Here is a 26323-nt window from a genome sequence, read left to right on the forward strand (position 1 = left end):
TGTTTGACTCCCCAGATCCCATGTAAACCAGAATCAAAAGGTGATGCATGTGCAAGGTTGCACATGTACACACAGTGGTACACACATCTAGAATTTGATTACAGTGGCTGGAGGCCCTGGTGTACCAATTTTCTCTCTCTCTCTTTCTCTCATCCTTGGTCTTATCTCATCAAAAGAAGGAAGGTAGTCTGTTGGGTTTGCCTTAAAAAAAATAAAAACAAAAAAACAAAAAAATATCATAACAAGCTGTTTGATGCAAAGGAAAAAATTCTCTCTCATGTGTCTTAAAATATAAACCTAACCTTTCCATGCCCCAATCTCTACACTAAGGCTGTATGCATAATCTAAACCTCTTAAGTTGATGGTGAAGGTCTTTTCTAGCCCCTCTCTACCATCTTCTCCATGCTTCTTTCACTTCCTCCTCATAACTTGATCTAGACTAGGTCTTTTTCTGCCTTACCCAATTGCACTTCCATTGTATTCATGTTTTCTTCCATTTTCTTTGCTCAATAAATTTACTCTAATTTTAATAATGCCTTGGATTTCTCTTATTTTTAAAATTTCCAGCTCTTCTGTCATGGTTCAAATCCTTGAATCTTTGATTTGTTTCATGTATGTGTGTGTGTGTGTGTGTGTGTGTGTGTGTGTGTGTGTTTGCACTGGTGATCAACCAAGTTCTCGGGGCATAGACTCACACACCCTTCTTTCTCTGAGAAAATGCTACCAATACTTTTTTTTTTCCTGAGGTAGGGTCTCACTCTAACCCAGGCTGACCTGGAATTCATTCTGTAGTCTAAGGTGTCCTTGAACTCATGGCAGTCCTCCTACCTCTGCCTCCTGAGTGCTAGGATTAAAGGAGTGTGCCACCACGCCCAGCATTACTAATACTTTATTGGGCCAAATACATCACGTAGTCTAAATTCTTATTCATCTCCAAATGAATCTTTACATTCTACCTTCTGGCTCTCAGGAAAAGGTGTCAGTTGAAAGAGTCAGCTGGTCTAAATACTTCAGCCTGCCCTTTGCTGAGTTGTTACCCCCCCCACACACACCTTACAATGCTAAAGTGGACTACCATAAAAGAGGGGAAGGAAGACTGGTCTTAGGACTGGGATTCGGGCAGGTCAGATGATTATAGCAGCTTAATGCTGATTAAGATGTTTATCTTCTGGTGTTTCCTCAACTTTCCCCATCCTGTGAATAAAGAATGGACAATCTAACTTTCTGCTCTCTTGGGATATTATGCTAACACTTTCTTGTTCTAACCATAGATGTTTCAAAGAGAGTCCTTCTTGTTTTCACTGTATTACTCCCTTCCTATTTCTCCTGAAACATGGCTTCTGTCTCCATCACTTGCCCATCACAAAAATCTACATTTTCTTAGCTATTCTCATTTCTATGTCTTTGGAAGCCTGCTGGTCTCTTGTCTCTGCAGTGCCCCAAACTCTCCCCTCCTTTGATACACTTGGTCTCATTGCAGTATCTTCCAATGGTTATTAAGCTCTTCTATGCCAGTCACTGTGGTGAGCGCTGAGGAATTAGTCAGGGTCTTTGTTCTCATATTTCACTGAGGCCTACTGGCAAAGGCAGACACTAACTGAATAAACATGCACGTAAATATAAGATTACAGCAACCATGAAGGAGAACAAAATTGTGCTATTAAAACATTTAATAGGGTGCGGAGGCACACACCTTTAATCCCAGCACTTGGGAGGCAATGGTAGGAGGATCTACATGAATTTGGTGCCACCCTGAGACTACATAGTGATTTCTAGGTGAGCCTGGGCTATTTGAGGCCCTTTCTCCAAAAGAAAACCAAAAAACAAACCAACAAACCAAATAAAAAAAAAAAACAAAACACTTAAGGCCTGGAGAAATGGCTTAGTGTTAAGGCGCATGCCTATGGAGCCCAAGGACCCAGGTTCAATTCTCCAGGTCCCACGTTAGTCAGATGCACATGGTAGCACATGCGTCTGGAGTTTGTTTCCAGTGGCTGGAGACCCTGGTGTGTCCATTCTTCCTCTCTCTCTGTCTTTCTCTCAATCTCTCTCTCATCTCAAATAAATAAATAAAATAGATAAACAAAATGTTAACAAAACAATAGGAATATTTGTTCTGGCTGTCTATTAAGAAAATGATAATTAATAAATACCTGAAATATGAGTGGATAGAGTAGGAAGGAGTTGAGGAGAATCATGTCCCTGACAGACAAGAAATTAGGGGTAGAAAGGAGTCTAGATGTGAGAGGAATTTATACAAATAGAAATAGAAATAGAAGTGGAACCATTCTGAAAAGCTATGTAAAGATTAATAATGTCAAAACATCATAACCTTCAATAAGGGTTGTATACTTAATTTTAACTCAATAAAACCATGGAGAGAAGAAGGGAGAGAGAAGGAGAGGGAGAAAAAGAGAAAGAGAGAGAAATGGACAAGATGTGCATGATTTTTTCCTGAGGGAGTCATGAAGTCTACTCACCCCAGATATGGTACTGATTACATCAAAGAAATGATTCTGTTTGAGTCTAGCCTGGTAGACCAATAAGTTAATTGGGATTATTTTCAAGAACAATACCTAAAAGCCTACCCCAGCATGAAGGAAGATTCATGAAAGCTACATCCCTGGTGCTTCTGCCTAACTTGTAGGCAGTTCCACACAAGAGACCCTTCTTTTCAGTAGTTGTTTACTCCTTAGATATTCTTGTAAATCTTGTACTTTTACAAGCTTCCTGAGTCTTAAATTCAGTAAATTTCCTGAGCCTTGTCAGTCTTTATAGCTTCCAAAGTCTTACAAGCCTTCTCCTCCCTTGCTGGAAAATGTCTCAATTTAGGGGAAATAGCTCACAACACAAGATATATTAAGTATGGGAAATGGATGAATGATCTGGCGAGAGGATACAATGAAGAAAGGCTGCATAGTCCAGGCAACAGGAAACACTCTGTAAGGTGGGGTGGAGAGACACAGACAGATACAGGTGGTGAGATTGGGGTGTAAGATTGACAAATGGTTGACAGTGGAATAAGAGAAGAGAATGTTCCCCAACTGACTCCTGGTTCTACTCTTGGCTTGTGGCCAGTGGGCAGTCTACTCCCTGCTCCTCAGGCTGATGTGGAAGCATTGATGATAGTCAAAGGGCTGCTTACAACGCCTACCCCTTGACACATTTAACATAGGGTACATCCATTTTGGTACTTCAGGTTCCAATTACATAAGAAGTTACTCAAATCTACAATACCATTGACTCCAGAGGAAAGTAATTGGTACCCATTTAATAGATCCACATGCTTTCTCTTGTGGGCTTTTTTAAAGCAAACAAAAAACATAAAGTATTCAAAATTTAAGGTTATACAATTAACTTCTTTCTGGCACAGCTTATTAAGTTACATAGCTTAAATTATATAAAGAATCTAAACACTACAACTTGCTTATAGCATTATTCTTTTTCTTTCTAATTTTCTTCTAGAACTCTTAGAACGATCTCTAGCCCTTCTAAACAAAAGTCGGCAGCTCACTGACTTCATAGAGAACTTCAAGTGTGATGGACCTAATGTGAATTCTGAGTTGATTCAGGGAGCTCAGAGCAGTTGTCTGAAGATTGACAGTCTCCTTGAACTTCTACAAGATAGGAGAAGACAACTAGACAAGTGCTTGCAGCAGCAACGGCAAGAATTGGCTCAGGTTTTGCAGATATGTCTGTGGGACCAACAAGAACATGAGGTAACCCAGACAGGCATTGAGTGATATGCTAGCCCCAGCCAGTTGGTGATTAGAACCATGCACTGGGATAGTATCTCAGTCATCATGGTCAATTTCTTTAATGATTGGTCTAAAAGCACTTCCTCCAAGCTACCATGTTGTTTCCCAGGTAATTGTGAGTATAAAAGCAAAGATTCGAATTTCCTCTCATTAGAAGATTGATTTTATACATGGTTAGACAACTGGGAACACGTTTGAAAATACCTGTGCTCTATTGTTGGATTTGCCTTCTCCCTTCCAGATCATTACTTTTAGGCATATAGTTTAAAGTTCTGGAATGCTAATTGTAGTTTTCTGGGAAGCTGTACAGGCTTAAGATTGCTGAGTTGTGCTAGATTGCCACTAATGTCATTTTAAAACAATCTACAAGCCCAAAATAGAGACAATGTTCTTAGCAGAGTGATCTGATACCAGTGATGAAATGAGGCATTGGCTGAGACCTGGATGCTCGGGGTCGGAAGGATTGAGGGCTCCTTAGTTCACTGGCTCGTTAGAGCTCATTACTCAGACTGCAGGTGCAGCTCTGACCAGTTGCCAATATGCTGACCAACTGCTCCTTCCATTCTAGTCACTTCAGTGTAAAAGTGGACAGAATTCTCTTTGCAAAGACTCAGTTCAAGTAATCGGCATATGTGCTGCAACACTGCTGATGGTACCAATCCCATGCTCACAGCTGTACAGTGGAAAAGATATTTAGAGAGTAGTGATGTGGAGAGGGGGAGGGTCTCCTGCTCTGGGTGTACAGCAAAGGAATTTGTTCACATTTCATATTTCTCAGCTACAAACTAGAGGGGCAGATATACATCTGGAAGCAAATGTGAGACCAAGTAAAACCAGTTCTTATTTCAATCTGTGAAAATTAAGACTTAAATGATGATTCAAACATTTTAAAATTAAACTTTAGAAACAAAATCTCAACATATATAAAACAAATATACAAAACTCTTTTTATATATGTTGAAATTTTGTTTCTAAAGTTTAATTTTAAAATGTTTAGTTTATGTATTTGAATTACACTAAATCAACCCTTCTTATACATGTTGAAATTTTGTTGTAAAAGTTTAATTTTAAATGATTATTAGCATTCAACTGTGTAAGTGTTGGAGACACATAAATTCAAATTGGAGTCTCTTTCCTCTAGGATTTTCCTTCTAATGTGTTTTTAGTCTTTGCACTGTGGCTGCTTGGTGCTAGAAGATTCTTTCTTGGGGTAGAGGTGTCCTGTGCACGTTAGGAAGTTGAATTGTGTTCCTGGCCTCTACCACCTTCCTCTGAATAGAATGTCCTCAGTTAGGGCAACTAAAAAAAATGTATTCAGACTTTGCAAGATGTCCCACAGCATGCAAAAAATATCTTCAGTTGAGGACCATTTTTCTATTTGATGAGAAAGCCATGAGTGCTTTTTTTTTTTAATTAGTTTTCTATTCAGCATATACAGGCAGTTTGGTACCATTATTAGGCTCATCCATGACCTACCCCCTCCCCATTGGCCCCTCCTTGTTGAGGTATATGGGTTATGCCTTCTGGAGTTAGCCCACAGTTATTGGTGTAATAAATGTCTCTGTATATCCTGACCCAACATGTGGCTCTGACATTCTTTCCACCCCCTCTTCTGCAAAATATCCCTGAGCCATGTTGGGTTCATTTTTGGTCTGCTTCAGTGATGAGGTGTTGGGGGCCTCTGAGGTTCTGGCTGTCTGATTTGGTAGGAGTTGGTTTTTCTCTGTTTTGGTCTCCTTCCCCCTTCTGCACAGTTGCTTGTTTTGCTAATTTTCCTTAGTTTCAGCTGGGGCTCTTTTGAGGTGTGAAGAGGTGGCTCTCTCCTTAGGATCTGCATCTATCTGAAAAAGAGAAGCAGATTCTCCAACGGAGAGTAAGTTAGCACCAGGACAAATGAGATAACCCTTACTTTTTTTGTTATAGAGAGTTTAATAGGTGTAGGCCCTCTTGTAGCCCATGATTGATGGTAGGTAGCTTGATATTGGAGAGAGGGTTTATGTTAGGATATGATTCTGACTTGTTTCCCAGCTCCAGCTATGGGTCTCTTTCCACTGAGGGTATCAGTTAGCCAAATCAAGAGCAATTGGTTCCCCACCATGGCTGGGTGCCACTATTGATGACTGCTATTTTTTAAAAAAAAATCAAATGGAACATGAATTTTGGCATGTGTTGCTCTCCTATTAATGAGATAAACCTCAGAAGAGGCAGCATAGATCAGAGACCCAGTGTGAACCCTCCGGTTATGCATTCTCTGCTGTGTCTTGTTGCCTTAACCTCTAAGGCACCATCCACTTTCTAAGCCATCCACACTGGCATTCCTTCCATCTGGGCTCCTGCCAGCTCCTGCCCTGCTTCTGCTGGACATTGCCTGCATGCTCCTCTTACCCCAAATCACATCCTCAGCCCTTCCCTACACTCACATGCTTAATACTCAAAATACTGTTCAGAGTACTGCCATGCAGTGTGATCATCTTCCGCTCATAATTGTGGCATTAACAAAGGGAATTAGGGCTGGAGAGATGGCTTAGCAGTTAAGGCGCTTGCCTGAAAAGCCCCTAAGAATGCATATTCAAATCTCCAGGTCCCACGTAATCCAGAAACAAGAGTGCAATGTGGCACATGCTCCGTAAAGGGGAGCATGCATCTGGAGTTCGTTCACAGCTGCTGAAAGGCCCTGTTGTGTCCATTGTTCCTCTGTCTCATTCTCTCTCTGTGTGTATCTCTCTGAAAAATAAAAATTTAAAAAGGGAATTCATGTTGGGGATAATAATTTGATTAAAATTGTTTGTCAGACCACTGTTCTAAAGTGCTTTATCTTCCTGTCATAAGCAGGTCATAGCTCACTCTCTCCACAGCCACTCCTTCCCTCTTCTTTGCTTCCTCCATGTTCTTTCTTTTCTTCCCATCCCTCTCCTAATTCTGACTGACCACCTACTGTCACCTTAAGGAAACTTCTCACCTCTTTTTCGTGAGTCCAAACATGCTTCCAACAGTACACTAAATACTCCTCTAACTTTTTCATGCACAGGAGTTTACTGCTTATTCAGATAAAAATAGAAACCTTTTCTCTGCAAAGACACATCCAAGAGGATTCCTAAGCACAGAGCAATTTCTCCAAGAATGAGAAATTGACTACAGCCAGTGTTATTAATTTTTAAGATAGCAAGTTTTCCTTCCCTCTCCATGGCTGTGGAAATAATCATCCACTTGAATTCCTTGTAGCATAAAAGTCATCAAAAGTCATAGAATTCTAAATGAAAACATTCTAACCCAGTCATGTACTTAAGGAAACCATAGAAATCTTGCTAATCCGAAAGCAAAAGTATGCTGAAATAATGTATTGTAGGTTTCTGACGTTTCTTCTTCTTCTTTTTTTTAATCTCTCTCTTTCTTTCCTGTCTTCTTTCTCTGATTTTTCTGGGCGTTTTGTTTTTTTTTTTAAAGTGAGGTGCTTCTGGGGGTTGCTTTTATAAAAATCGACTTCACTTTTAAACTCACAGAACGGCTGAGCAGGAAGGAGAGATTTCCCACATACCATGCAACTTCCATCAGATGAGTACATTAGTTACCATTGACATTCAAGACATCATTGTCTCCAGTCTATTGCGAACATTTGAGTTCCCTCTTGGTGTTATATATTCTGTGAGTGTGGACCTACATGGACATATAATGGCCTGTGTCTGCCATTGTAAAATATCATACAGAATGACATCACTGTCACCCAAGTCCTCTGTCCTTTGCATCTTTATCACCCCGGCCAGCCATTTGCATCCACTGATAGCTTTACTTTTTCCATGTTTTTTTTTCCCCCTAACCTGTTTTCTGGTTGAAATCTTGCAGCATATAGCCTCTTCATACTGACTTTTTTAAGTTAAGTAATTAGCAATTGAATATCGGAGCTTGCTTGCTTGTGTCTGCCTAGGACTGAAAGTAGTCCATTATCTGAATGTACCACAGGTTATCTTTTCCTTTGCTGAATACCTTAGTTACTTCCAGATTTTACAAGCATAAATAAAGCTGTTATCAATATGCACGTGTAGACTTTACTGTCAATTTAAATCTTAGTTCATTGAGATGCCAAAGAGCCTGATTGCTGAACAGTGTGGAAAGAATGTTTGTCTTCCCAAGTTAATCTTTGTATTCCCACCAGAAATAAATGAGGTTTTTCTGTTGCTCCATACCATTGCATGCAATGGAATCCATTACTAGTTTTAATTTTGGCCATTCTAGTAGGCATGTAGAAGTATTTCATTGTGGTTTTAAGAGATCTTATCTTTAAGTTGAGAATAATTCTTAAATCATAGAATTGTTCTAAGAATAAGATGAATTAGCATGTATAAAACACATAGTGCAATGCCTCACATTTTAAGAGTTACTTAATAAAATATTAGTTTGTTTGTCCTCCCTCTCCTTGGTTCAACCTTATGTCTTATGAATTCCTGCCCTGGGCTTAACGCTAGTACTACATACATGTTGAGGTCTCTTAATGATGTGAAGTGTTAGAGGCTAAAGAGGCATAGTAAGAATATATATTCATGGATAAGAGGATGTGGCTTTCATTGATACTTATACTTATTCTTATACTCCTAAACCAAATTAATTACATTTCAAGATTAAATACTATGCTTAATATAACTCATTGATAAATAAGGTCCATTTCCTTAAGTATGAAATTTTGGCTCTTAATCTTAAAACATCCTGTGGTATATTTTCTCTTTCTAGCAGCAGTGAGCAGCTAGAGCAATTAATAATAACTATTGTCTTTTATGCTCATATGAACACAGATCCTGGGGTCAGACTGTTGGCTAAGTTTAAATTATGTCTGCACTATTGATCAGCTGAGTAAGTGAGCAATTATTTAAATTCTTTGAAGCCAGTTTTCTCTAAAAATGTGGATTATAGTAGTAACTATCTCCAAGAGTTATAAAGGTTGATCAAATGAGTTGTTATTTGTCAGGTACTTAGAATAGTACCTGTCACATAGTGATTTCCATATTAGGGCAAAATTTTTATCATTGTACCTGAGGATAGGGGAGGCCTAACATACTATCTACACATCCCTACTCCTCTCCCTCTACCACCAGGCTTAAGTAACGATTGCTCTTGAATTAAAGGCTAATTGCATTATTTAGTTTGAGTTAAGAATGGTATAATCAAATCATAGCCATAGTTGGTCATAGACCCTCAATAGTTTATGACTTAATGATATCTTTTTGCTGAAAATGTGGAGACACTAACCACAGTAGGATTGTTCTTGGAATTTTGATAAGTTGCCTTGTCACAACCACACACATTTTTATTAAAAGAACAAAACAATTAAAGCTTACATATGTATGATATTATAATCATTTTCTCATGAATCTGAACAAATCATGGACATATTCTGTGCCAAATGTATAATAAGTAATTTTGATGAACCAATAGTACTCTGCTATTTGTATAATACTATTGGAACAATATCCTATTGATGAGGAAGTGGAGCCTCTTCAGTGTCTCAATACTACAGCAAACACTTGATGCTTACATAGTTGATAATTATGTAAACAAAAAAATAGCTTTCAATGTAGCTACGTATTAACATAACACCATTGTCTTACCCCATTTTTACTTTTTCAGATATTCTGTTTAACAGTTTTGTTGATGAAACAGTGACTCAGATTAGCAGCAAGGATACCAGATTGAGAGTGACTCTGAGGCAGTTAGGATCTGTGACTGTGGTGTTCCTGTACCTGGTAATCCTAGAATGCTGTGGATTCACACTTCACTAGAAAGGACAGATCCACTGGTCAGCACTGTTTTAAGGGAGCATAGGATTTGTCACAATTTTATTTTGTACCATATCGCCTTTGTGGTTCATTTTAACCACTTAAGAAAATGGGAAATTAAGTGGAGAAAGTGAGAACAAAGACTACTGATGAATGCTAATGTGAATGTCTGAACGCTGCAGGCCTCTCCCCTCAGGTGGCTCATTTAGAAGTGGCAATTGGTGCTTCTTGGTTTCTAAGTGCCTGTGACCTAGTGCTTTTGAAAAAGCCAGATAATTCTCTTTTGGGAAGGAAGTTAAGTGACTAGCCTGATAGCAAGAAGATTTGTATCACTTGCAGGATAAAAATAAAGTAAATACAAACTGCTGATTTTTCTCTTACCTGTAATGTCATCCTTCGAGAAGCACACTCATAACATATTCCCTATCACGATTTTTCAGATGTAACAAGCATGCACTTGTTTTACACTGAAAGGCTCACAGCTGCCCTTTCTTCTCAGTTCCAGCAGTGTCTTATTTCCTGATAATCGGCTTCATTAATGAAAATCAGAAGCCGCTTGGAGTATTCTGTGCATAATTAATTATCGTGGCAAGAAGATGTATGAATGCAATTTTTCCTCAATTGTTTCAATCAGGCATAAGTGAGACAAACAAATATATTAAAACTAAGTTATTCATGGCCTCTTTGTTCAAGATAATGTCAAGGACATCTAGGAGAATTAAGACTTGAAAGCATGCAACCCGTTTTGACTACCCAGATCACACATATGTCCATATATGCACAGCTTTGAGGGAGGAGAGAATGATAGAATTCACTTGGAAGGTTTCATGGTTTGCAATGTGTGGACAGAATATATCCTAATGGGGCAGCATGTTCCCTGACAATAGCAGAAGAGGAGCCTCAGGCCACAGTCTTGTCCCTGATAAGAAGCTGTGAAACCCGTATGCGTGTGTTTGCGTGTGTGCTTGCAGGTGAGCTCACGTGCATGCTGCTGCTTTCTTACAATGTGTGGAGTCTCAATGATTGACCAGCTTAAATTAATATGAAACAGCATCGAAAGGGTTAAGGAGTTTAACAAAATATGAAGGTAGCTCTGAATGTAGTTTTTAAAATCTTTTCTGAGATAAGACCAAAATGGATGCAATTATCATGGCGACACTGGAATCCAATACTTTGGACCAATACCAGACATAAATGACTATCCCAGCCATTTGTTCACAGAATTTCATTTCAGCATATAAACTGTGTATAGAATTCTCCCAAAGGTATGTCAGCAGGAAATGCGGAGTATCTTATTGTTTGTACGAGAAGCATATAGTTTTGAAAACAATAGGTCCCTTTGCTAATTAGAATGCATCTAATGACTACTGCTTTCAGTGGCCCTGCAGGTCAAAGGTAGTAGCGGAGGGACTAAATGGTACAGATGGCTTGGATATCACACAGCTTTTATACTTACTGCCTAGGTGGCTTGGAGTAGTTACTGAATTCTGTGCCTTAGTTTGTTCTCCGTAAAATGAGGATAGAATCATATGTACCTATTGATTTATTACATCAACTATCTATATAAATGCTTGAAGCACAATGTGCCATATGATGAGTGTTCAGTAAATGTTGGGATTTGAATGTGAACTGTCACCCATAGGTTTATGTATTTGAACAGTTAGTCCCCATCGGTTGGTGGCATTGGGAGAGGTAGTGGAACATTTAGGAGGTGGCTCCTCATTGGAGGAAGTGAGTCATTATAGGCAGGCTTTGGGGTTTTATAGCCCTGCCCGACTACCAACTTTCCTGTTCTCTCTCTTTCCTCCCTCTCTCTCCTTTCTTATTTTGACTGCAGTGTGATGAGCCAGCCTCCTGCCCCTATTGCTATGCCTTCCCACCATGATGGAACATATCCCCTTTATTTCCTCAAGCTAATTCCTGTCAAGGATTAACCATAGCAGAGAAAGAAAACAAAAAACCTAATACAATAAGTATACAGTCATTAATTGTATCATGACAGACTGTTTCGTGAGATTTCAAAGATAATCACTGGTACAAACTGCAAATTAGCTGGACCCCACACTCAATGTCTATACCACTAGAGCTGTTAGCCTTCTAAAGTGTTGTTCTAATGAACAAAACCTATTTCATGGCTCAGTATTTAATCTATCTTATCAAAAGATCACCTTTCTCTGTAAAATAGTTAAAAATCAAGTTTTCCATCCTTAACTCTCCCCACCTTTTAGCTATTTCTTTAGGTTTCATACTCTTTATGGTTGAGTGCATGCTTATAAAAGTCAGTTTGTCACTTATACATATATGATTACCCACCTTTATTTGAGATTTTATGTTACTGTTTTAGTTATGCACAATCATGATATAAAAATAGTACATGGAAAATTCTAGAAATAAATAATTCATAATTTTAAGCTAATGTTTATAATATATATTTTATAGGAGTTCAACTTTGCATTTCTACCCCCCTCAGTGGAGACTTTCCAGAGCCTAGTGCATACTAGGTGTTGTAGTCAGGTTCACATTGCTGGCAGAAATCACCAAACCAAGAGCAGCTTGTGGGGGAAAAAAAGTTTATTTTGGCTTACAGACTTGAGGGGAAACTCCATGATGGTAGGGGAAAATGATGGCATGAGCAGAGGGTAGATATCACCTCCTTGGCAATATCAGGTGGACTCAGGAACAGGAGAGTGAGTCAAACACTGGCCATGGAAAGCTGGCTATGATACCCATAAGCACACCACCAACAATACACTGCCTCCAGGAGGCTTTAATTTCCAAATTGCCATAAGCTGGGGATCTAGCATTCAGAACACCTAAGTTTATGGGAGACACCTGAATCAAACCACCACATTTGGCTGCTGTCCCTCATAAACTGATAACAATCCATACTGTAAAATGCAGTACATTCAACTTTAAAAGTCCCCATATTTTTTATCAATCCCAATTATATTCAACATCCTCACAATCCAAGGTCTTTTAGCTGAGCCATAATACCAAAAAATCCCCCCAAAACTCATAATGGCACAAAATAAACATTCATACTGCAAAAGATGGCATTGGGCATAGCAAAGAAATATTCACCCAATACAATATTTAAATAGGGCAAACATCAAATTCTGTAGCTCTAAGTCCAACAACTTTAGCCAATGACAAGTCTCCAAGTCCAATAATTCTAATTAGCAACAAGTCTCTGGAATTCCAATTCTACCTCTCCAGCTAGACTCTTCACAGTCCCAGAAAACTACATCTGGAGCCAGCAGTTCTCGTTAGCAGCCCTCTTGTAGTCCCAGTATCTCCATTAGGTCTCCATTGCAACCCACAGTCCATCCCCATGGCTCCATTAGGTCTCCATGCAGGCAAGCCTGCTTCACACTGCCTATGGCCATTTCCAAAACATAAGACCATGTTGCAAATTCAATGACCTTCCTTCATTTCTTATGTTCCATAATCACAAGTCGGCTGCCAATTTGTTAATCAAGGAGGGAATAAAGCAGACTTTGAAGAACAGGCCAATCCTTCAGCATTCAAGCCCCTTCCAAAGAGTCTGCATTCTTTCTGTTGTTCCAAGGCAGGTCAGCTGGCCCAATCTCAGTGGTTGTAATCTCTCATACAATTGCAGCTGAACAGGAAGAAGTTTCAACCCAAAGATTCCTTTCTGTGCTGCATCCCTGTGCATACACCAATCCATTTCTATTCAATGCAACCCTGTATAAGTTCTCAGGACATGGACATAACAACAAGCCTCTCACACAAACTGCTTCTAGCCTAGTCCAAGCAAAGCTCTTTCTCACCCTTATAAGCCAAATCTCACAGACCATAGTTGTTACTGTATTCAGGTCCTTCAACTCCGACCAGGACAGTCCATCAAGCTGTACTTATGGCACTTCAAGCAGTCTATTACACCAAAATGTCAAATCCTTCCACATTCCTCCTGCAAAGCAGCTCCAAAAGACCAAAGCCATACAGTCAGGTTTCTAGCAGCAATGACCCCACTCTTAGTATCAACTTCACTGTTGCAGTCAGGTTTGCATTGCTGGCAGAAATTCCTAACCAGTAGAAGCTTGTGGGGAAAAGGTTTATTTTGGCTTACAGACTTGAGGGGAAGTTCCATGATGGCAGGGGAAAACAATGGCATGAGCAGAGGATGGGCTTCACTTCCTCGCCAACATCAGGTGGACCACAGCAACAGGAGAGTACGCCAGACACTGGCAAAGGGAAACTGGCTATGATACCTATAAGCCTGCCCCCAACAATACATTGCCTCTGGGAGGCTTTAATTTCCAAATTGCTATCAGCTGGGGACCTACCATTCAGAACACCTAAGTTTATGGGGGACACCTGAATCAAACACTAGGTGACTCGCAGCCCCAGTTCAACTTCATTATTAGTTTAGTATTTCTTACTGTGCCTAACTTACAAATTAGTTTATCGTAGGTATATATAGTGAAACAGTGTGTTATCTCTGTGGCTTGGTTCTATGAAGCATCCGGCAGGAGTCTCGGAACACAAGCTTCTTGGATAAGGATTGCAGCAATGCTGCCTATGTGAGCTAGTGACTTCTTGTTTTCATTGTTTAAGCTTCTGAATCAGGTCCTGGGAGATGTGGACACATACCATACCTGAATTCCTTCTCAGAAGGGTTATTGTGTTTATACACCACCCTTACATCCATCATGTGACAAAAGTAGTTGCTACTATCTTAGCCAGATGCCAAGCCTAACTAGCTTATGTCTGTTCTATCTTCCCGAGCTCTTTTTATGACTGTCATGGGCTGAAGATCTCTGGCTTTTATTTTTTTCATCTTTATACTGTCTCCATCCTGGACTGGCCAGAGAGAAGGGGCCCATTTTTCTCATTTTCCTCACTTCTACAATACCCAAAGACAAGCCAAAAGGCCCAAATAATTTTATCATAATCAAACAAGATAAATGACATACTTTGAAAGAGTGAAAACATACCTTAAAATTGAGTAATTATTTGTCCTGTCAATATGACAACTTATGACCCTCATTTCATCTGACACCAGAAGTTTGAGCAAAAGCGTCATAGGAAATCTACTAAGCTATATAACTTAGAAAGTTTTAGCAATGGTAAAAGACATAGTTAAACAAATCTGGTTTTGTGGCTCTGAGTTGACTTTTACTATGGTCTCTGAATCAGGCACAATTGGGTCCAAAATCCATTTAGAATGTCCTATTCTGCACATGGACAGGTTTTATGTATAGCTAAGAGAAGTGACCTACAGAAAATGCATGTGTCTTATACAGAGATGGCTGGATTGGTTACTGTTCATATCTGTTTATTTGAATGAGGTTGAATAATTGACCTCTTGTGAATGACTGAGACACATCCTCTTGTCCAAAGGGCTAGGTCAGTCTGTTTGAAATCAAGGTAAGTTACCATCCACTATGTATGGAAAAACCTTTTGGCTAAAATTAAATTGTATGAAGACAGCTTTAGACCAAACAATTCAGTTTGATAACAATAATTCTTTACTCCTGAACTCCCAAGTCTTCAGGTATAGACATAAGCATGGCTAGAGTGCTTCTTGTAATATATATTATCACCTAACTAGGCAAGTGGATTTTTGAGGTCTGGTTATTACCTACTGAAAGTACAGAGTACATTTGGCTGGAGGGCCTAATAAGATAGCTGCTTCCCTACTAAAAAACATAGGAAAGAATACAAAGATATCACAACAAAATCTATACCTTTCGAATCAAAGTAGACATTGGAACAGTCACCTGTGACCATCAGCTATAAATGAAAGCATTTGGGTATTTATGGTCATTGGAGGAATAGCTGTCAATTTCTGGACTTCATGGAATGAATAAGAGGTACATTTTCACTTTTTATCTTTTCCTGGAGTCTTATGAGTAACTGCTTATTTGGCAAGAGCTGTTCTTCACATGAAAAAGAAAATGAAAGTAATTTGAAGAGATTATCTTTCTCCCTTAAGCATTCCTGTGAAGGTGGTTTAAATCGTTTATTGCTAACTTCCCTGTCCAGGATAATTTTAAATAAAGATCAAAAATTCAGACTTGATTTCAGCTTAAAGAACAAATTTATGAAACAGAAAGTGTGGTGGTCCTGGCAAATTGGTGCATAGCTTTGGGCTTTGGCTGGAGTTTGCCTTCTTGTTGTGCAACTTGTTTATTCTTGACTGTCAGAAGAAATTTTCTATGGCTTGTATTCATCATGCTTTAGTCTGAGAATCATTTGAAAAGTAAAAATGTCAGTGCGTGCATGCTATCTGTCACCTCTGCTCATGGTTGAACTCTTCCTTGAAAGGTTATTTGACCCACACTTCCACTGTACTCTCTAAGGCAGGGTTCCCAAGGAGCTCCCAGTCTTGAATTAAGGTTTTTACTTTAAGAATATTGCTGAACATAAACAAACCAGAACCACTTCTCCAGAATCCTTTGTATCTGAGGGTGGGTAGGATAAAGGAAAATAAATATTTTGTTGGAAAGCATGGATTCTGACTACAGTACCACGAATTCCCTCTATGTGCTTCTTGCCTGTCTGAACTTAGGCAAGTTATTTACTCTATTTAGTCTCAGTTTCCCCATTTATTGAAAAAAAAATGACTCTGTCTATCCCAGGAAAGAGTTAAGATTGATGGACATTGCCAGGTGCACAGAGAAATGCCTGTTATCATTCTGGAAAGAATACAAACCACATCTCTTCCTTTCTTCATCCTAGCCTCTCTGTAGGGGGAGTTAGGGTAGAATGTCCAGCAAACAGAAACTTGTCCTTCCGTGCCCATGGCCAGCACTTTCAAAAGCATTCCCTTCCACTTTCCCACTTAGTCTGGTTCACTCCTATGCTGGTTTTCACACACAGTCAGTTCTCTCTACCACAAAACTGCATGTCTCCTCTAATCAAGTAAAGGAGTTTTAAAAGAAAGGAGAGGACTAAAGAGGTGGCTTAGCAGTTAAGACACTTGCCTGCAAAGCCAAGGGATCCAGGTTCAATTCCCCAGGACCCATGTAAGCCAGATGAATCAGATGGTTTATGTATCTGGAATTTGTTTGTAGAGGCTCTGGCACCCATTCTTTCTCTCTCTCAAATAAGTAAAGAAAAATAAAATATTTTTTTTAAAAAAAGAGAATATGCTTCTTTGTTCCCTCTGCTTTTCCTAAAGATGTCATCCTATATTTAACTCATGAACTCAGCCAGTCAACCCCTTTAAAAGAATCATTAGTGCTTCATTGCACCTGGTGGGCCACAAATGCTTACGGTATCTTACTCCACTGTTATAATGATTTTACTATTTAACTTTTTTCATTAGTTAACACTCAATCCTTACATTTCTTTAAGTGTGTGGTTCATGTGTGCGCATATGTGAACCTGTCCTTAGGGAGGCCAAAGTACAGCTTCAGCTGTCATCCTTAAGAGCACCATCACCTCTTTTTTGGGACAGACTCTCTCACTCACTGTGACCTCACCAATTAAGCTAGACTAGCTGTCTAACAAGCTAAGGAATCCTTCTGTCTGTCTCTCCACAAGTGGGATTACAGCATGTGCCACCAACCCTGACATTTTTATGTAAGCATTAGGGGCTTAACTAAGATCCTCAGGCTTGCTAGGCAAGCATTTTATGGAGTGAGCCATCATGCAGAATCTTAGTCCTTAAATTTATATTTAACATTTAATGGAACCTCCTTGAGTAGTATAGCCAGCTAATAAAAATATAATGCAACCTATCTATGCAATTTTAAAATATTCCCATGGTCATTAGAAAAGTAAAATAGAAATGTTATAAAAAGTAAAAGGCCACATAAAAAGTGGAAAGATATTTAATCTAACATACAGCACATTTCAGCTTGGACTTGTCTAAGCAGTCAGTGGCTATGTTCAGATAGTGGCTCCTCTGTTGTCTCATGCGAGTCTACCTAGTTGGAAGAATTTTCTGGCACTTTCACGTTCAGGATATCTCTTGGTTTTCATTAAACATCTCCACTTCTCCTTTGCATCCTTACCAACCATTTTTTCCCTCTCTCCACTCTCTGAAGTACGTCTCCCATAGACCTGTCATGTTTTCTCTCTGACTTATTTCTGTCTCTTTTGAAGACCTAGAAGCCTCAACACACTGTTAGGGTAACCATAAACATATCAAGATGTATGGTAGGAACTGAGACGAGAGAGGAAAATGTTTTTCTTCTTCTCTGTATCCTGTCAGTACTTAGAACAAAGTTCCAGTTTACACTTTCAATGGTTTTAATTCCTTCTCCCTTTCCACATGCCTCAACCTAAGGCTTACAATTTCATCCTTTTACGTGGTACATATTCTACTGAGAAGTCCTGATGCATCATTTACAGTACTTATCACCCAGGCTTTTTGACAGCAACTGGTACAATTTAAAAGCTTAGAAAGGAACACTTGGAATATATATGCAGCTGACTGCAATAGCTACTTATTGGGATGCAATGACTGATTTACTGGGTATTGCAGTAGTGTGTTATATACTTGTGGTTATTTAGGGCTTTTTTTTTTTTAACTTTAGAAGAACTCTGAAACCTCTTTTGTGTGCATCCCACAGCATAGGTGTTAAATCTGATCTATGAGGCTGCTCATGTGTATGAACACCTCATGATGAGATGTAACACTCTCACAATGATCTACTTACTTTTGACATTTACACCAACTTGTTTTATGTTTCTTTCTAGGGTACATCTTGTAAGGAAAAATCTGTAGAACTAGGGAATTTTAGCATGCTATATGACAGGCAGGTCTGTGGACAGGATATACTGAGTATCATAACAAATTTCCAAAAATATTCTTTTATGGATAATAGCATTTCCTTATAAGATAGTAACCTTTGGGGCTGGAGAGATGGCTTAGCGGTTAAGCGCTTGCCTGTGAAGCCTAAGGACCCCGGTTCGAGGCTCAGTTCCTCAGGTCCCACATTAGCCAGATGCACAAGGGGGCGCACGCGTCTGGAGTTCGTTTGCAGAGGCTGGAAGCCCTGGCATGCCCATTCTCTCTCTCTCCCTCTATCTGTCTTTCTCCCTGTGTCTGTCGCTCTCATATAAATAAATAAATTAATTAAATTAAAAAAAAAAGATAGTAACCTTTGGAGGCTGAAATAGTATCAGCCAAATATGTGGAGTGAAGTCAATCAGCCCCATTCTAAAATCAAAACAGCTCACTCCTCCCTGCTTTTCATAACCTTTGGTATGTGTTAGATGACAAGTTCTTGACTCACAAAATTTAATAGGATATCTGAGAGTTTGGGCTTCTCACCTGTTTTTGGAGATTAGTGAACACCTGTTCATACCCATTTCATGGATTAAGCTTCTATATTTGATGTCCCATTAACAAAGCATTCTTGAAATTTCTAGCCCACCCTACTGTAGCTAGGAATAAATAAAACTCACCCCCAATACATAATAAAACAAATCTCTGAAAATTAGTTATATACATGATCCACTTTGAGGAAAACTCTTGAGTAATTCCTCTGGACATGTCTTTTGTATAGATTCAAGATCATTTGTGAGAAATGATATTATAAAAAGTAAAGTCTATGAATAAATTTTATTGCTATTGATAAAATACTCTGTGGATTCTTATGTGCACATTGTATATATCACCTAATTCTAATAGGTATACCAGGGGAAAAAAGTGACCTCAAGGAATTGAAACTATGTAAATGCTATACTTTAAATAAGGAGACTATTATATATAAATTGTCCAAGAATTCTGAATAAAATGTGGTAGGTGTATTTTACATGAAAAACTAAAATAGGGCCATTATGATTCTTTCCTTTGCACTGTTGAAGAACCAAAATTTTGGTTAACAAAGATGGCCATTAGCAGAAAGCTGGAGAAACTTGTAACATCAGCCCTATAATGTCCTGGGTGTCCTATTCCAGATCCTGGTTCTGACTGCTGTGGTGTGTGGTCGGTTTGTGTAAACTTGAGAACTAGTCTAGTTTGTTCTTTAGCTTCCTGCTTCACACATTTCTCTGTGCTGTTGGAGTTAGAAGAAAGCTATGACCATTGTAGACATGATACCTTTGTCTATAGAAAGATACACTGTCAGTTTTGGGATGTGCATGCCAGTTTGAATGGGGTATCAGTGTCATTTTTGTGGTTTACCGTCATATCCCCAGGTAACAGAGCTAAAAGCCTTTAGGTTACTTAATCATGGTAGCAGGGTACAGTGGAGATTTTAGGTTTTGGCATGCCATGGACATGGAAACAAATGCTCTCTCGACCACCTACTATGTAGCCCTATAAAAGCTGCTTGACTTCTCCAAAACTTATTTCACTTATGTTGTTCTAGTTATAGATGTGAGAAAAGTGAAGATGTTGCCTTCAAATCAACAACCAACCTTGGCTAGCTTAGTTATAATGTGAGTAAGAGTAGAACACTGTACAGGACTGGAGAGTAAACTGTCTTCTATTTACTCAAAATGAGGGATCTTTGTTTAGGATTCTCAAGTCATAGCTCCAATGTCAAGTTATGGCACCTCTTAGAAATTGTCAAGTAATAATATCACTGGAAGTATGGGGCTTTAGGAGCCAAGGACCAAGGTTCACAGTAAAGTGCTTGTTGAGCAGGTACAAGAGCCTATACTATTTCTAGCATAAAGAAGTAAAAATGTATTTCTTTTCTTATATTATTTGAAATTTGTTATTTTAATACTGTGTATGACATAGATCATAAATCAACTATACATAAATCTGATACATGCCCTTAGCCACTTAAAAAGCCAAAAGAATTTTAATAACTTTTCCAACTACATGTTTAATTTGGATTTCCACTTACAGACTGCAAGGGAATATACTTTGGTTCTTCTTTTGAGAAGATTTTGATTTCTTCTCTTCAGGCCACATAATCTACTGAGCTGCTAAATAAAATTTATGCTTGTATGGAGTTTCCTTTGTCTTTTTTCTTTTAAGCATGGATAAGTTAAAATAAAGAGAAAATAACTCAGATCAAATTGATGTATATGATTAGTTTATGTAAAAAAAAAAGGTTACAGGTTTATTTCTGAGATTTTACTCATTTATGATGATTGTTTAAATTTTGATCTCTCTTTGTTCCGTCTTTTCTAGGTTTCTTATTGGTTTCAGAAAACCATTATGGATTTGCAGGAACAAAGTCTGGGCTCATCACTTTCAGATAATGAGGAGCTCATTCGTAAGCATGAGGAGCTGATAGGAAAAGCAAAGGTAAGAGACATTAAATTAACATAAGAGAAGAATACATGGATTTCTCTTGAACATGCTTGGATAAAAAAATTTACAGGGGAACTTAAAGAAAGAAAAGACCTCATCTCTGAATAATCCATTGATTACACAGAAAAGATCTACAGAGAGTTAGCTATAATGACCCTACCCACTCACTGTGCCTTTAGAATAATAATGAATAAATAAGTGGCTTCCTCAAGTATATATCATAAGTTCTGTCTGTCAGATACTGTACTAAGTAAGTATAAGAGATACATTATTTAAATGATCATAAAACCCTTGAAGGGTGCTTTTTTTCATGAATCTAAATAAACAAAACAGACTTGGAGAGGCAAAGTAATTTTTCAAGGTAATATCTTGTCAGAACCAGTGTTAGAATGCTATTCTAGGTTCCATCTAATTCAAGCTCATAGCTCTTAAACATTATGCTTTGCTATCTTTCTTTTAAAAATTGTCTAAAATGGGTTCTTATTACATTATCTCTTTTAAGATTTCCAGGTATCGTTTGATTACTATTCACATCTACATTTTCCTAGTTCCTTCACTTGCTTCAGATTTCTTATTTCACAAGAAGTCCTGGCGGACAGCCAGGCAATCACTTCTAAGTGTGGGAAATGCACAAAAATAAGATCACGGAGTGCTGGAAGCAAGATGAACGAACGGAGCAAGGGCTGCCAGGGCCCCTGTCTGGAATGTGCCTTGTTACTTGAAAATCAACTTCTTTGTATGTGTGGGGGCTATGAACACTTTGCAATATTCTTTACAGGTGCTTTATATTAATCTTCAAGAGAACACAAGCTTGTCATTATACTGAGTGGAACAATGAATCACTATAAAGATATAGAAAACTGTGTACTATGAATAGTATGGTTGGTAGGCAGTTAGAAGTTAGCCAAGTCATGAAGGTCTGAAAACAATGGGCCAACACTACTGCATAGAGCTGAAAAATGAGAAAGACAAATGAACTATGCATGTGTACATTGATGGAGGTAAGGGGTGTAGAGAGCATTTATCTAGACTTAAGTCTTTTTCTAGGGATAACACTTTTGTGTTAGTTTGTGTTAGCATCTTTCTTGTGTTTGAACAGTGCAGTATGCTGGGAACTTTCAAAAATTCTGATTTGAATATTTAACTGTTAAAACATGCAGTTACATGCTAGAGAGATGGCTTAGCAATTAAGATGCTTGTCTGCAAAGCATAAAGACACAGGTTCGAATACCCAGTACCCACGTAAGCCAGATGTACAAGGTGATATATGTGGCTGGAGTTTATTTGCAGTGGCTAGAGGCCTTGTTGTGCCCATTCTCTCTCCCTCTTTCTTAAATAAATAAAATAGTTTAAAAAACATGCAGTTACAAAAGATTGTTGGTTCAGTCATGTGCTCCTTTTTTAAATTCTTTGAAATTTTTCAGCTGTTACTTTTGTAGACACAACTTTTCATGGAAGTTATACAATAATTTATTCTACATGTATCACTTACAAATGTTTTCAGTGAAAATTCTACCTAATGCTAAGCACAAGGAATGAGTTGAATTGCAAATGATAGCTACCTTTAAACTGTATGAACAAAACTATTGTGTTTATGTTCTTAGACATGCTCTGCAGTTATAGTAACTGCTTTCTTACAGCCCTAAGGAAGGTTTGGAATTAAATATTTGTTCACATATGACCTGGGTTCTAGTAGGGCACAATTTCTGGCACAATTCACAGTTTACATTTGAACATCTGATGTATGTAAGTAGAAAAGCATATAGATGTTCTTTCTATCACTATACTTAAATAATAGGCCTAAGATGTAAGTAGTAACACTTCTATAGGCTTTATATTTTTTGAATAGTTTTATTAGCTTTCGGGAAAAATTGAGAAGCATTAATGTACAGAGACTTCCTCTGTATTTCCTGTTCCTACCCCATTTGGTTTACCCCTTGGTCAACATTCCCTCTAGAGGGGTGCATTTGTTACAATGGACCTTAATGGACACATCATTATCATCTAAAGTCCACTATTTACATTGGGGTTTAGTGTTGGGTGTTGTATATTCTATAAGTTTGGATAAATGATAACAACCTATACCCACTATCAGTCTCATACAGATAAGTTCACTGTCCAGAAAATTCTCTGTGTTCTGCGTATATATCTCTGTGTTCCATCAACTCCTGAAAACCAATAATCTTTTGGCTATTCGCATAGTTTGACTTTTCCAGAATATAATATAGTTGGAATCACCCAATATGTAGCCTTTTAACATTGTTTTTCATGATTTGCTCATTCGTTTCTGCTTATCAATAACTAATTTTCCATCATCTTTGTACATCACAAGTTTATTTATCCAATTCTTTGCTAAAGGATATCTTGGCTGTTTCCATATTTGGACAATGACAAATAAGCTATCATAAACACTTGTGTGGTCTTAGATGTTTCAGTTCATTTGAGTAAATATATTTGTTGAGTCACATAATAAGAGTATACCTAGCTTTGTTAGAAACTAAAAACTCCCTTCCAAAATGGCTCCAAAATTTTGCATTTCTACCAGCAATTAGTAAGAATTGCTATTGTTCCACACCCTTGCCAGTATTTTGTCATTTGACCAGCAATAGGTAGAAATAACTGATTAAGTTCATGGGTGGTATTTAATTTGAATTTGAATTTCCATTTTTTGATGATATCTTTATTTTGTTGTGTATGTTAAGGTTGATGCGTATGTTTTAGTTAGTTTCTTAATGAGGTTGTTCATTTTCTTACTGATTAAAAATATATATATATATGATTTTTTATTAAAATTATACATTTATTCATGTGAGAGCAACAGACAGACAGAGAAAGAGGCAGATAGATAGAGAATGGGCACATCAGGGCCTCCAGCCACTGCAAGCAAACTCCAGATGCATGTGCCACCTTGTGCATCTGGCCTACATGGGTCCTGGGGAATTGAACCTTGAACTGAGGTCCTTAGGCTTCACAGGCAAGTGCTTAACTGCTAAGCCATCTCTCCACCTTTACATGTGATTTTTAATATACCTAGAAAATTTCAAAGCTATACAGAAAATAAAAGTGAAACTTTCAATTGAAAATCATTAAGTATTGCAGCATAACCTTAGAGATATACAAGATGAAAATCATGCTTTTTTCCCCATTTAATTTATTACAAGTATTTTCTTATTAATCTAATATTCCCTAGCAAATAGCAATCCACTATGTGGATGAAGTTCAAATTTTATGATCACATATTTTATTATTATTCATATTTTATTACATATTATCACATATTTTATTATTATTATTCAACAAAATACACTGATGGGTACCAATTCCCAATAGATACCATTATGTTCTAGATAAGTCTATCTGCTTTGTTTAGGATTTGAATCACTCAGAATTTCATGCAGAAGTTGAATACAGTTTTCAAGCTAAACTGTCTTTGGAAACCAAGACAAAAAAATCTTTGAGCAAAAATTTGAAAATTTGTAAAAATTTTAGTCACTGGGAACTTATGTTTTATTGCTTTCTATTGAACCTTCTTTTCCATGTAAATTTTGCTTTGCAAAAAGTTTGGCCTATGGAACTGTCTATCTCAATATGACCTTTATAAAATGCTCAAAATACGGAATAGCTACTTAAGTTATATCAATAAAATAGAGCTAATACTCAAGCGTAACTTGGTGATTAGAGGTGCACCTTCTAGTCTGGACACTAGATAATCCAAATAGCCAGATGACTAGTTGTGTGAGAACACAGGGTCTCTGAATCATGAGGGTCAAGAGCCTCATCAGTGTGAATGTAAAGACGTACAGACATTTGTTCTGGGTTGCCCTAGCCAGCTTTCAGGACAGACAGGGTTTGAGAAGTTGCATGAGATTTGATTGGTACCCCAGGAGAAGTCTTTCCAGAACAAGGCAGATCAGTCACTCTGTTGATCAAAAGACTTAGCAGTCCTAGGTGATGAACACAGAAGAGAGCCTAAGAGGGGTTATCTCAGGGCTGATTGATTTCTTAAGAATTCGTGTTCAGAACCCGGAAGGAAACTTCTTCAGGTTGGGAAGCAGCAGAAATGCCTGACGCTGGGGGAGGTAGCCCCAGAAGACCTCCCAGCCCCCCTTGTCTTTCAGATCTGCTAAAGAAATGTGTTAGCTTTTTCTTGCTATGACAAAATACTTGTCATAAAAACTCTCAGCTGAGCTTTCTGGGAACATGTAAAAGAAGCATTGAGTCACCCCAAACAAGGGGGATTACAGATAGACCAAAGAAAGTTACTAATAGTCTAAGCAGGAATTCTGCTGGTCTAGGCAAACAGTCTCCAGTCACTGGAAGAATGTCCTATTTGGCTACTGTCTATCACACTGATGACTAAATGGCGAAACAAATAAATTGACTGGGGTCACTTGCAGGAACATGAGGGACTCATGGGAAGCTGTATCACCACAAACATTAGACTGTGAGTTATCATTTAAGCTATACTTTTCCTTGCTGAGTATAAAAATATTTGCCTTTTACATATATAACAGATAAGGAAACAGCAGACATGAGTGATTTTCCACCATCTTTGGATGACATAATAAGTCAACTTGAGTCTCCTAGCCTTAAGTTGAGCCTTTGGAGGCCAGAATCATTTGTACACTGTAGTAAAACAATACAGGCCACACAACAGAGTGTTGAAAAATTACTGACATCTAGATCCCATTCCCAGAGAACCAACATAATTATTTGGGGTCATTGGGTTACAAAAGGAAAAAGCTTAAATTTGGCTAGATCCCAGTATTGCTTACAACTTTTTTTTTTTTTTTTTAAGAGCATGTGTACTCAAGCTTGCCACAGACACCACCACTTCATGTTACTACCTCTCCTCCGACCCATTATATTACACACCTGGTCCTCGTAAGCATCAAAGTTTGAGACTTGATCGATGGCCATTGAGATACAACCCAAACAAGATGCTAGCTTAAGCTGACCAGCATTTCCGATTGCCCTGCTAACAATCTGCAGGAGAGGAATGAGACATAGACTCAAGAGGCACAGTCTGAGTGGGAGTGCCTCTAGAGGTAAAACAAGACCTTTTCTGAGATGGCAGTTATTTCCTCTAGGACACAGATAGCCTTTTCTATGTCACGTGTCACTCTCAGGCAATAGCAGGAGGAGTATGTGAGAGTTACTAGAAATATAGCATCTGGGGCTGGAGAGATGGCTTAGTGGTTAGGATATTTACCCGTGAAGCCTCAAACCAAGTTTTCATTCCCCAGTACCCATGTAAGCTAGATGCACAAGGTAGTGAATGTGTCTGGAGTTCCTTTGCAGTGGCTAAAGGCCCTGGGGCACCCATTACCTGTCTATTGGCCTCTTTCTCTCTTAAATAAATAAATGAAATGAAATGAATATAGGCAGGGATGGAGGGATGGCTTAGTGGTTAAGTCATTTGTCTGCAAAGCCAAAGGGCCCTTGTTCAATTCCCCAGGACTCACATAAGCCAGGTGTACATGGAGGTGCATGCATTTGGAGTTCATTTGCAGTGGCTGGAGGCCCTGGCATGGCCATTCTCTTTCTTTTTCTCACTACCTCTCTACCTCTTTCTCTCTCTCAAATAAATAAGCAAACAAAATATATCT

At 38.4% G+C, this 26323-nt stretch overlaps 1 protein-coding gene across 1 annotated transcript in view; it reads left to right on the top strand.

Moving 5' to 3' along the window:
• Positions 1 to 26323, top strand: part of Ccdc141 (coiled-coil domain containing 141) — a 197855-nt gene that overhangs the window by 57899 nt on the left and 113633 nt on the right. Inside the window, exons 5-6 of the mRNA XM_004660290.2 lie at positions 3466 to 3719; positions 20592 to 20708. Coding sequence (XP_004660347.2) covers positions 3466 to 3719; positions 20592 to 20708 — 371 coding nt within the window. The remainder of the gene's footprint in view (positions 1 to 3465; positions 3720 to 20591; positions 20709 to 26323) is intronic.

This window comes from Jaculus jaculus, chromosome 4 (assembly GCF_020740685.1).
Source record: "Jaculus jaculus isolate mJacJac1 chromosome 4, mJacJac1.mat.Y.cur, whole genome shotgun sequence".
Lineage (NCBI taxonomy): Eukaryota > Metazoa > Chordata > Mammalia > Rodentia > Dipodidae > Jaculus > Jaculus jaculus.